The sequence below is a fragment of the Furipterus horrens genome, unplaced genomic scaffold, assembly GCF_987537825.1.
Source record: "Furipterus horrens unplaced genomic scaffold, mFurHor1.1.pri manual_scaffold_4, whole genome shotgun sequence".
In the NCBI taxonomy this organism is placed as follows: domain Eukaryota; kingdom Metazoa; phylum Chordata; class Mammalia; order Chiroptera; family Furipteridae; genus Furipterus; species Furipterus horrens.
The window spans coordinates 36,101,402-36,115,038 of record NW_028327174.1 but is presented as its reverse complement, the minus strand read 5'-3'; the positions used below and the strand labels follow the sequence as shown (position 1 = coordinate 36,115,038).

General features: G+C 41.2%; 1 protein-coding gene across 1 annotated transcript in view; it reads left to right on the top strand.

Moving 5' to 3' along the window:
- The window catches only part of ITPR2 (inositol 1,4,5-trisphosphate receptor type 2), a 438,944-nt gene that overhangs the window by 395,254 nt on the left and 30,053 nt on the right, over positions 1-13,637 (top strand). The window contains exon 55 of the mRNA XM_090272941.1: positions 4,490-4,650. Coding sequence (XP_090129067.1) covers positions 4,490-4,650 — 161 coding nt within the window. The remainder of the gene's footprint in view (positions 1-4,489; positions 4,651-13,637) is intronic.

Genomic DNA, 13,637 nt, shown 5'->3' with positions numbered 1-13,637 from the left:
TTTCTCTTGCTTTAATGATATTACCTTAAACTCAGTTAAGTCAGGAAACTCACAGTCATTCTTGATTTCTCATAAATATATGCCTCTAATTATACATCACACCCTCTTAAAGTTTTATTCCAAGCTCCTCTTCAGTTTCTTGATTTATTCAATTATCCTGTCAACTTTAGTTGAATACCTATGGTTTACCACCTGCTCTACCAGGTGCTGGTAATACAAAAAGACATCAGACAATAGAGTAGTAGAGCCTCAGATAGAAATTGACAAATTTTCATTGCAAAGTATTTTGGACACAGAAAGGATCAACTAATTGGTTTTGTCTGTGGGAGTCCGCGTGGCAGCAGGAGTTGAGCTGGGTCAGCTGGAAGGCAGGAAAGAGACTAGCTGAAGGCATGCAGTTTTCAAAGGATTTCGTGTATTTGGAGAATGGTGAGAAAGTCAGAGATTCCAAGAAGTGGATTGTCAGAGCGTGAGTCTGAGGATCACTTCAAGTTCCTTGGGTGACAGGGACTTCATTAACAGAAGTCAGTAATAAGGGCTAAAAAAACAAATTTTTGATGAGTTGAGTTTGACATGCCTATAAGCTATTCAGGAGGATTTGCCCAGGAGGCAGCTGGAAATAGAAAGTGAAGTTGAGAAGAAAGGTCAGCACTGGGGAAAAGATTGAGAAATCACCAACATTAATGATGGCTGAAGAACAGACAACAATGCTTAGAGAGCAAGAACCAGTGAAAATGAAAGATAACCATTTCCCATCCAGTGCCCTAGTTCCTGGACTCCCACCCTCAGCCTCTTCTCCCACAGTCTGCCTCTATAAATCTTGCCACAGGACGTTAATTGAGAGCTCAGCTCTGAATATGCTAGTCTCCACTCAAAACCTTCAGAATGAAGTGCAGACTCCTGAGCTTTGTGTTTAAAGCTCATTATGGTTTGTGCCAAGTGTACTGTTCCATCTTCATTTCCGAATGTTCCCTTCTGACCACACCAGAGGAACTGACACTCCCCAAAACAGGCCATCCACTTTCATCTCTAGCTTTGCCACACCATTTCCTCTGCCCAGATGGCAAAAGAACATGGCTTTGGCATCAGAAATATTTTTATTTAAATACTGGCTGACTTTTCCACTAACCAAAGGTGTTTACTGAGCAATTAATTGACTCCCTCTGAATCTGTTTCCTCACATGATAAAAGGTCAGATTGGATTATTGGAATTATAATAGCATACTTATATATCTTTATAGTTAGCATAAATATATGCTAAATAAAAATTAAATATCTTTTATTACCATTCCTCTCTTTTCCACTTCCCATAATCACATTTCAAGGCCAGACGTTCCAAGTTTTACACCACTTCGAAACAGTTTCAAATGTACCTATTGACAATCTATTTTGGCCTTCTCTATGTTTTGTTGGCCTGTTATACCTCTTCAGAATGTCTGTTGTCTGTTTCCTCTACCATATTATGAATTAATTGATAGTAGACACATTGTTTTTATAGCCGTACATACCTTGCAACAGGGAGATAAAGGTTTGAATTGAATTCTGAGAAAATCTACTTCAACATTGTCTCTCTTTACTTTTTTGAGTAATAGCTCTGTTGAGATATAATTTATATACCTTACAACTCATCCATTTAAGGCATATAATTCAATGGTTTGCAGTATATTGAGAGTTAGGCATCTATCATCACAATTAATTTTAAAACATTTTCATTGTCTCCAAAAGAACATTATACCCTTTAGCTATCACCATTCCCCTCCCATACCTTTTATCCTCCTTAGCCCAAGACAACCTTTGATCTACAGCCTGCCTCTATAGATCTACCTATTCTGGACATTTCATAAAAATGGAATTATATACTGTGTGGTCTTCGGTGACTTGCTTCTTTCACTCTGATGGTTTAGAGGTTCATGTTGCAGCGTGTTTCAGTAACACGTATGGATATTTTATTTATCCTTTCATTAGGTAATGAACATTTGGCTTCTTTCTACTTTTTGGCTGTTATGAATAATGCTCCTATGAACAATTTATGTCCAAGCTTTTGTATGGAGATATATATATTCATATATATATATATATATATATATATATATATATATCCATGCTGGGTCATATGGTAACTCTACATTTACTCTTTTGAGAAACTGCTAAACTGCTTTCCAAAGTAGCTGTACTATTTTACATTCCCACCAGTAGTGTATGAGGATTCTAATTTACCCACATCATCACCAACACTTGTTATTATCTGTTTTTGATTGCAGCCATCCTAGAAGGACAACATTTTGTTAGTGAAGTATCCTTAAGGCATTGAATCAATATTTAATTTTGTGCCAACTACATAAGAGACATCATTCTAAGCTATTTGGATCATTGGTGTAGAACGGAGACAGATATATCTGCCTATGGACATGCAATAAATGATAAACCCAATAAGTTCCTGGGTAAAATGACATTTCTTCTCTGCTGATTAGCAGGCAGGATTTTTTGTGAGCAATCATTTTCATGTCTTTATACTTTGGTCTAGTTTGATTTAACGACATTGATGTGGCTGTATTCGGTCTGTTAGGAGTTGCTAAGCACTGCAGAAAAAAAGAGGGGAAATAGGAAAGAGTGATTAAGAGTGTCCACAAAAAGGGAAGGGACAGGTGATAAGATTAAATAGGGTGAATAAGTTAAGCCACAATGAGAAGGTGAGATTTGAGCAAAAACTTGAAGATGGGTGAGTTAGTCAGCAACGTACCAGAGAGAAGAGTGTTGTGGGCAGAGGAAGGGACCAGTCCTAAGACCCTGAAACAAGAGTCTGTGTGTGGGGAACAGCAAGGGGACTGCTGTGGCTGGGAAAAAGTTATCAAGAGAGAGGATAGCAGGAGATGAGATTTGAGAGGCTGTAGTGCCAAATTACTTAAGGTTTAGCAAATAGATATCACATGGGACATGCTTATACTCAACAATTATTTATTGTTTATCTGAAATCGAAACATAATTGAGCAGCTTGTATGTTATCTGGCAACCCTACTTGTAGACCATTTTAATGACTTCGACCTTTACTCTAAGGAGGTGAGGACCCACTGCAGGATTTGGAAAAGGGGGGAGACGCTATCTCACTTAGATTTTTAAAGAATCACTCAGTTGGCTGTGTTGAGAATAGGCTGTAGAGAGTTAAGGGTGGAAACAGGGAGCCCTGGGAGGCTATTGTAGTAACCAGATGAGAGATGACAATGGCTCAGACCAGAGTGGTAGTGGTGGAGGTGGTGAGAAGCGATCCGATTCTGAATATATGTTGAAGGTAGAGCCAAAAGAAGAATCTCAACCAAAGGTGGGCTGTGGTACGTGAAAGAGAGGAAGGGGATGCAAGAATGGCTCCTAGACTTTTGGCTTGAACAACTGGAAGAATGGCATTGCCATGGGATGAAAGGAGGGCTGTGGGCAGAGCGGGGTTGAGGAAGATGGTTGTTTCTCTCTGGGGTGTGCTGAACTGATGACAGGTCAGGTAAGATGAGGCCTAGCCATCAGCCAGCTAAATTTTATGGTATTTTCCATTGAATATCCAATAATATAATTTATTTGGGACAGATTTTTTACTTATTATATGTTGTATCTTAATATTTAAAGTGTCTTCTTCCTGCCTGAATGGCCAAATGGCCTTTAAAAAAATGCCTAAGGAAAGAGTAGCCAAGATTGGAATTCAGTTTCCTGGTTTCTTCTCCAATATCTGAACTGCAAAACCAGACTGAATCCCAACATCCCATTTTCCTTGGCTTCTTCTTCATTTTTCCATGGGTATTTTTCTTCATCTCCAGTCATTTTCTTTCATCCAGTCTTCAACCTTTGAGGGAAAAAAAAAATTACTACTAGATCCTTTCCTCAGTGTCCATTCAGAGACGAAATGTGCCCTGGAAACTGAACAGATCATCCCCTTCCCAGAATGCTTGGAACAGAGTAACCTGAGGGGGTGGACGAGTCTGGGAGTCCTGCCGCACTCAGAGCCCAGCTCACAGTGTATGTTCGAGTACCACTCACTGATCACAAGTCGTTTTGAAGAGATGACTCTCAGCTGTCTTCCCTCATTTTATGCAAGTTCCTGGATAAAATGACTTTTTTTTCTGTCCTGATTATCATGCGTGCCTTTTTCTTGCACAATCATTTTTACTTCTTTTTCTTAGACTTGTGGTCCAGTTTAATTGGACAATTTTGACATGGTTATATATTTGAAATTATCTGCCAATTTTACATGTGTAATAGGACTGTGCATGCCCAAGGATCCATGGGGAGAAAAATGTTAGTTGGGAGGAAGTCTGTAAACTACGACCTTTTATTCTAGAGGTCTTATGTACTATATTGCTTTTAATCATAACATTTTAAATTGGTGCATTCTTACAGAAAGCTTTTTTCACATAATTATTATGTTTTTTTTTAGGGGGGAGAGGCTAAGAAGTTAAGTGCTGGTTAAATGACAAATTACATACATTTTGTTTCCTGTGTTTTGCAGGACTTGAAAGGGACAAGTTTGATAATAAAACTGTTTCATTTGAGGAGCACATCAAGTCAGAACACAATATGTGGCATTATTTGTACTTCCTAGTCTTGGTGAAGGTTAAAGACCCAACTGAATACACTGGACCTGAAAGTTACGTGGCTCAAATGATTGTGGTGAGTGATCAGAGGGTTTGATCTTGACTATATTGGATTTTATATGCTTTTCCTTCTCTACCCTACCCTTCTCCCATTTTGTTAACTTTTAAATAGGACTGTCAATCACTGAAGTGCTGCTCTACCTGCTCAGCCATTGGTTCCCCGTGGACTTCTTAGTTATACAAACCAAATATAAGTCTCAGGTGCGCAGACATTTACTGAAGAAGTCTCTGTGCAGTGAATAGCACCGTCTGTCATATCTGTCATCTTCTGACCTCATGCCTCCTGTCATTGCTTATGTCTCAAGTCTCCAAATCTGGAACTTTCCCACTGGCAAATATGAATAGAAGATTCATACTTTAAGGAATTTCTTGAATTTCAGAAATCAAGGGTTTAAGGAAGGGATGAGTATAATGTTCGATCTCAATGGGAAAACACTAGCTATCTCTCCACATGCACTTTGCATAGGGTTATCAGTGTTGATGATGTGTCTGCAGTGATCCTTCCACATCCAGTTGCTTATGACCCCTCATTGAGATTAATAACATTGCTCAGAGGGTGTGGTCATCCATGATCCAAAGTTTCTTTTGTTTCAGAGAAGATTAAAACTGACTGGCTTAAAGAGAAGTCAAAGTTACAGCTTTAGCGTGTCCATGATTCACGTTTAGTGAGTCTCATTGCATTGGATAAAAATCCTCATGTTCCTATAATAAGCCTAGCTGTACATTGGATTTTTGTTTGTTTGTTTGTTTTTCAAAAATCACCATGCACCCTGGCCAAGTGGTTCAGTTGGTTGGAGTGTCATCTCATACACCAAAAGTTTGCAGGTTCAGTTCCCAGTCAGGGCACGTACTTAGGTTGTGGGTTTGATTCCCAGTGGAGGTACATGAGGGAGGCAACCAGTCAATGTTTCTCTCTCTCTCTTCTGCTCTCTCCGAAATCAATGAACACATCCTCGGGTGAGGATTTAAAGAAAAAAATCACCCTGCAAAATTACACTAACTATTTGAGAATAAGGCCTTAGAAGAGTCATGATTCTCCTTGCTGCTCAGTCCCGAGATTAACATTAGTGAGCACCACAGAGTGGCAGGGGAGGCAGGTAGCAGTGGCTCTCTAGCCTTCCCTGTGGGAGCTTATCGTTCACTGAGGAAGACGAACTATAGTATAAGGAGCAACCAAAGAACATTTTCAGAAGCTAACAATAAGTGCAAGGTAATATTGCAGCAGTTTACCTTACCTTACAATATTTATGTCACAAGAGACCTCATATAAATTATATTTTTATAGTTTAAATTTTTTATGCTCTTTTGTTATTGACTTGCATCCTACTATAGGTTGTTTTCTCTGCATTCTTCATATGATAGTAGACAGAACCTAATGTTCCTTTTCTTTTCATATATCCTTTCTTTTCTCTCTCCCTTCTAAATTAGGAAAAAAGATAATCATTTTGAGGATATGCATGTATAGTCATTATTTTATATACTCTTGATCTCGAGCTGCTCAGGGACCATTTCTGTGAAACATTCTGTTTCTGCTTGGCAGGGGAATAAAAGACATGTAAATTATTACATTTAAAGTATGACCTCAAAGTTTGAGTTTAACTGGTTTATACAGGGGTGGGCAGAAGCAGGTTTACAGTTGTTTGTGTGGAAAAAGACATGCAGGTTATGATTATTACAATAGCTACCTGCATGTCGTTTTCCACACGAACAACTGTAGACCTACTTTTGCCCTGTCTTTAGTGGGCATCCATATGTCCCTGAATTAAAAGATTTCGGGGAATACACTGAAGAATCTGATACACTCCTTCTCTGCCAAAGTGTTTAGATCAAGAAGGAGAAGGGAATAACAAACCAAAAGTAGAAGAGGCGAAGTTCCCTGGGAGTGGAATAAATGCAAATGTGTGTAGGTCTACAGATGTAGAGTGGCACCTAATCCGGCTGTGGTGCAGGGGAGCTGGTGTGTGTGTTGGTTAGGGAGCTGTGTGTCAGACAGGGCAGGCTTTGTGCAGGTGAGCGGTGTTGGCTGGATTAAGAGAGAGTGCCCGTGAGGGGGACAGTTTGGACAAAGGCGTACCGATGGGACACTCAAGCATTCAGGGGGTAGGTAGTTGCCCTGTGTCACTGGCACATAGTCCACTTAAAAGGAAGCTTTGAGGAAAGTGACAGGAAAAGTAGATTGGACTTTTGAGTAATTAAGTGTAGGTGTTTGGACATTATTTCATCAGCAAAGGGGAGCCACTGGAAGTTTTAACTACGGGAATGATGTGGCCTAGGACAATAGTCAGGCAGTGGTGGGCAGGCTGCTTTGGAGAGGGGGAAGATGATGTCAGAGGTGGTATTTGGCCATTACTGAGGCTAGGGGTGGGGGACATGGAGGTGCAGGGGAGGTGGAAGACCGCAAGACAGACGCTTGACGTTGTGAGCCTGGTCACTGGGAGAAAGGTGGTGTCTGGGTTTCAGAAAGTCTCTTTGTTAGAAGGAGAAACTGGTCAGAAAAGAGGAGTTGTTGGTTTTGCCATGAGACTGGAGAAAGATTAGAACGAGGTGGGAAAAGGGAGAACTATGAAGAGAGAGAAAGTGAGAGACAGAACCGGCTCCAAGAGAGGAGCATTTCAATGTCAAGAGTTCAACAGATCATTTGCTACAAAGAGGCCATAAAGAAGAGACAGGTGGAAGTCTTTGGCAATTGTAATGAGGAAATCGCCAGATGACTTCTACCATAACAGAAGACTATTATGAAAATGTAGACCCATCTTTAGCCTTAACATTAAGCCCAGCATTTTGCCAGGCACTTCCACTTGAATTTTTAAGTATCCATGTACTTACCTGTGTTTCTTTCCATCCTCTTCTGTCAGAACTGTGTCTAGAACCATGACGGTAGGGATGAGAGCTCCCGAGCTCATTCCAACATGAAATATCTCATTCTCGTCCAAGCAGTGCACATCCAAGAGCACAGTCACTGGTCCTCAATTTTAATAGTCAGGAGAAGGACAGTTGATATTAAGCTCAGGATTGATGGAAACAAGCATGGGAGATTGTTCATTTACTGAAATAGCCCTTTTGGAAAAAAATCTGGAAATCTATAGCTGATGAACCCAACTCAGAAAATCTGTTACTCCCAACTCGGCGGAGATTATGGCTTTGTAATCCTGATGCTCCTAGAAAGAGAGTGGATTCTAGAGCAAATAGCAAGTTGAAGCACATCTATAGCTCAATGTAAAGACTGCTTTTTTCCTCTATCCAACCCAGAGGTACTACTGCTCATAACAGTTTGGTAGGAAACCTTCTAGACATTTCCTGCCACTTATTTTTGCTCCTTAAAAACAAGTTCACTTACCAAATTGATTTAAGTGCTTGTTTATTAATAGGCCTTTGAAAGAAGCCATAATTCTTTATAATTGATGCAGCTTTTATACTTAAGGATTTATGCAAAAGAAAATGAGGAAGTTCCTTATATTTATTCCCCAAACAACTCATCTGAATTCTACTACACTAAGTACATCTGATTTGTACCTTGGTATCCTTAGGAAATGCCTCCTGGCTTTTGGTAAATGAGAATAAACAAGAATATAACAAATTTGGAGGCTATTTCTCTCTTTTGTATACTTTTTACCTCCAATATTTATACTTTATTATTATGTCAATAAGGAAGATTTCTACCAAATGCATTAAAACATACTTTATAAATGAATTAATATATTGCTTTTAGATGTTAGAACCTAAGGACATTTATTTGTGCCTCTAAATCCATCCAGTGATAGGGTCAAGATTCTGAAGTATTACAAGAAACTTAAAGCTTCTTCATCCCTGCCTTCAGTTCTAAACCAAGCTGCTTACCCACTGCTTATCTGAATTAACACAAAGCATTTTCTGGAATATTGTAAGAGGAGATGTGAGTAGATAAGGTATTTGGAGGAATATATTTTCTTCTCACAAGCAGACCCTCATTTTTGTTAAGAGAACTGATATTTTGAGCTAGTATTTATTGGGAACAGAAATTGCGAAGGGAAAAGGAAGGACTTTACAGGAAAGTAAAATAATGAAATAGAATATTAAAAATTTCAAAAATCTAGAGGAAAGGGTGTAAGGGATGAATGTTGCAATCTGTGCTCCCAATGACCTTTGAGCATCACTAAGCCCTTTGCTTCTCCCTTACCCAAGGATGATCGAGGACGAGCAAACAAAATAGGGATCATTAGAAAAAGCTGCCCAAAGCTTTTAGATGTTGCTCTAACATTTGGGGGACATTTTCAGATTTTCAGTGTTCATTTGCTGAGATATGTTAGGGGCCTTGGGGATAGTTATTACTTAATTTAACAAAGAGCAGGATCAAAACTGAGGTGCCTAGAAAAGAGGCACCAGGCGTGCTCAGAGAGTGCTGCCTCCCCCCAGTGTCTGAGTGCCCGGGGGGTACTGGGTGGCAGCCAAGACCTCCATGGCCTTGGTTTCTGGTGGGGGGATCTTTTCCTCATTTTTAATGCATGACACTTTTACGTTTTTTTACTTAACTCTTGACTAAAAACGATTTCCTGACATTGTGTCAGTGTTGGCTAGGACACTTTAACTCGTGTTTTTGTTAACATGAGAATTGTCTGTCTTGACACACAAAAATAATAGTTTCTCGAACGCCACAGCCAGGAATTGAGTAACTCTTTGTTCTGTGTAATACCAGGGCAGATTAAAATGTCTGTCATGCATATTAAAAGCAATTCGGTAAACATCGAGTCCCTCCTGTATGCTAGCAGCTGTGCTATGCAATTGATATGGAGGGTAAATAAGAAATAGTCTTTTCCCTCAGGAGCCCCAAGATGCTTATTGGCTGAATAAATAAAATAATGAGCAAATGAACAAATAATGGCTTCTTCTTAGCCCTTTGGTAGTTGGACATAATTTACAACAATGTACCAAAGGAGCTGCAAGAGTTTTGAATATGAATTTCTCATTAGTCAAATGCCATCTTTCCCCTTTTTTAAAATCAGAAGATAAAGACGCAGCATGAAGGGTTACGCCCCCTGAACCAAGCGTAATGAAGGTAACATTAAAGATCAGATTTTGAGGGACAAGGCCTTTTCATCCCTTTGGCGCGTCTCCCCCAGCATTTCTCCAGCCCAGCTCCTGCCACGCAAGCACAAACCCTCAGGAGTGTGCCCGCAGCCATTGTCCTAGCAGAGGGCTGGCATGTGCAGGGGCGGGTTTGTCAGCATAACTCACCCTTAAGCACGACTTCTTCCCTGTAAGCATCTCTTAAGACCTCAGAAAGGGGCCGTCCTTTTAATGAGACAGAGAAGAAACTGAGTCACCCATTAGTGTAGCTATGCAAGGAAGGGAAAACTAACAAAGTTTCCAGATGTTTTCTGTGTCTAGAGCTCAAAATAAATCTTGCTTAGTTAAACCATATTTTTTGAGCAGTAACTGTCGGAGCAAGGGGTTGTTGGGGCTCGTGAATGACATCTAGTCTTCTAAGATTTATGGGCACCCCTCCTGCAGGAGCCCCGTTTGCCAACTTAGTTTCTTCATTATTATTATGTCGTCATTATGAAATTATATGTTCTGATTCTATTATTTCTAATTTACACTAATTGTGTAATTGGATTTAATTGAGCCAATTATATAACTACTCAGTCTTTAAAACCCATTTGAAAGGCTTTAGACCTTAATAAGACACTTTTTTACATGTTTACATTTCAGGGCAAGCCAGGGGGTCTTTGCGGCTCAGAACGCACAATTAAGAAGCAAAGGTACACATTCAGGGAGCCGCCACCTTCATATTCTCCATTTTAAGTCCAGACATGTGTCTTCAATTTAAGAGGGATCTGTTTCAATTCCCAGCTCTGGATTTCATTGTCATCGTGGAATCTATTCTCAACACTATCCTAATTTCCCATTTAATATCCATGTGTAAGATACATGAGTTGCCACATTTTTGCACACATGTTAACATCCTTAATCTTCTTAGTGTGTAAAATAGAGATAGAAAGGGTGAGTGTTTAACCATGTGGCTGTATGCAGAGTCTTCATCTCAAAGACTGTTCCAGTGCTCAAGTTACTAGACCTCAGTGCTGGAAATGGGAGTAAGAGGAGAGCCAAATAGCGTTCTCCTGAAATTCGTGGATGGACGTGGCATGGGGAACAAAGACGGGCAGGCAGGTGGGGTGTCAGCTCACAGGTGTCGTCAGTTATGTACTTCCTGGGTTCATCAGAAACTCAGTTTGCTGGTGTCCAGATGATAGTCCTCAAAGTCCAAGGAGCAACAAATGGGTTTTGTAGCTTTTTCTAATCAGTGTCCAAAGGGAGGTTCAGTCTAAAGGAGTAAACCTGGGTGTCAGATTCTGCTGTTTGACTTTTTAGGGCTTTTCATCTACAAGATTGGTGGAAAGACTTGACTTATGCCCCCTGCACCTCACTTTACCCCATTGATGAAGTAAGTTTCATCAGCCAGTCAGCACTAACAATAAAACCGTTTGAACTGTGCCTGAATCTCGAAGGCCTCCTGCTAGGCCAGGCCCTGTCCTTTAGTTGCTGGATCCCAGGGACAAGGAACAGGCAGGGATCCTAGGGAAAGAACCTAAGCTGAGAATGCTGCAGAGTCAGAAGGGGAGGAGAGGATTTAGAGGGCTGGAGACAATGGCTAATTTGGCAACCAGAAAATATTGCAGAGGTTTAGTAACTAGTACAGCCATAGCTGTACGGACCAGCGATATATTGACCCTGGATCTAAGAAGACTTTCCTTACAGAGTTACTATGAGGATTAAATAAAATCATGCATACTAACAATACGACTACCAATTTCCTGACATTTGATGAATGCTGACTATATTCCAGGTACTGTGCTAAGTGTTTGACATGCGTGATCTCTTTTATCTCCTTGTAACAATCCAAGGAGGCAGTCTGTGATTATTATCCCCATTTTACAGGTGAGAAAACTGAGGCTTATAAAGGACTGGTAACTTGCCCGAAGTGGCACAGCTAGCAGGAAGGGCTGCTGTGTTTTTAATGTGCTAGGCACATGCAAGCGTTCAGTAAATGTCCCGTTGTTATTCGCTGCTGTACTGCAATACAAAAAGCTAAAAGCAGTGGTTCCTTGGAGAGCAGGCGAGGCCACTGCGCCCAGCCCTCTCAGCAGCTTACCTTGTGCCCTGCAGAAGAGGGACTGTCCACACTCAGTCCAGGGCCGGGAGGAGACCTGGCTGTGAGACAGGAAGTCAGGTGACCACCCTACAATGGCAGGAAGGCCTGAGCGGAATTCTAATAGGAAAAGATGTACTTGTTCAGAGCTGACCGGCCGCTGCCAGCTTCCCACAAAGATTACAACTGCAGTTATTACAATGGCAGGCACGAAAGGCAGAGGCTGCAGAATGCTGCAATTTAACTTGACAAGCATTTACTGGGGAGCACTACACACAAGGCACTGAGAGAAACAAGAATAAATGTTGTCACTGCCTTCACAGAACCACAATTTAATAGAAAGGACAGCTATATGAGTATTGACCAGAAACTAGTACAGATCAAACTCTGGTGAGAGCTATAATACAGGTACAAACACATAGCAGCTGGAGAATCTCTAAACAAATGATACCGTTGCACCCCTGCTTGAAACCATTTAGTGGTACTTAATTATACCCATTTTATGTAAATTGAGGCTCAGTGATGTTCATTATTTATCCACAGTGCTCAGTGAATGAGTTCTTGGACGAGGATCCAAACACAAATTTTTCTGGGGCCAATGTCTGTGATTTTTACTTTTAGCCATGCCTTTTTCCTCAGAAGAATCAGGCAGAATTTTGCTAAGGTCAAATATATGTAAGTCAGGTGTTAGAAAAAAGGTAGGGGGCAGAAACCCAAACCAAAAACTAAAAGACACGTTGGAAGGAGGAAAGCTCTTCCTGCTTCTCCAGTATTTTAAGGAATTAGAATTCTTCGTCTCTAAGCTGCAGTAGTTAAGGTGTGATTAAAAATGACTAAAACTGCAGGCCCATCAGTCGCTGTCCATCAACGGCTTGTGCGTCCAACAGACGCAGGGTGAGCGCTTCCTGTGCCGCAGGCCCTGGGCTGCCTGGGGCATCGAGGTGGGGGCAGGTACCATGACTTCCTTCAGGAGACAGAAGTGGAACAAAGGAATGCCGATGGCACAGAGCAGCCGGGCGCCTGCCGCCAGCAGATGGCCGGGGGAGGGAGGCTTCACGAGGTCATGCCCCGGTGATCGAGTGCGTCAGGGTGATGAGGCTGCAGCAGGTGGAGGGAGCAGAACGAGGCTCTCCATAGCAGGACGCAGGGCAGTCATCAGGAGCCAGATCACGGGGGGCCTTGTGTGCTTGGAAGTTTTCACTCTACCCTGAAAGCTAAGGGAAGCCCTTCAGAGATATTAAAGTAAAGAGACAAGATCAAGTGTATAGTTTAGAAAGTATGTTCCATGGCAGAGTGTAAGAAATGGATTCAAGGGAGCCATCTTGGAGCAAGAGAAAAACAGGTAGAAAGATTTCATGACCCAGTGACAATGATGAGAGTGGAAATGAAATGCTACTGGACACTGGACACTGAAAGGAAGTGATGGCTGTGATTCAGTTAGGGGAGCCCCTGAAGGGGAGGGAAAGTGGTTTAGGCCAGATGCCAGAGAGTTGTTGGGGCTTGAGCAGTGGGGCTCAAATCCCAGGGGTTCCACATCCACAGGAGTCCGTTGAGGAGATATGATAATCTCCATTTGCACAGGTACAATTTGGGTGTCTAAATATGTATGTTCAATAAAAAACTAAATACATGGGTCTGTAATTCCAGCAAGAAGTTAGTAAAGATGAACTCATACAAGGATAAGATTTCAGCCTCTTATTCACTAGGGTACCCAGGAGCATAGAACAGTGCCTGGTGTATAGTAAATACCCTGTAAAGATTTGATAAACGCTCATAAAGGTTTATAAGTCACTGGACTAGACTTGATAGTTAAAATCACAGATTGGATGAGGCTGTCCAAGGGAGATTATATAAAGTAAGTAAATCAGAGAACATGC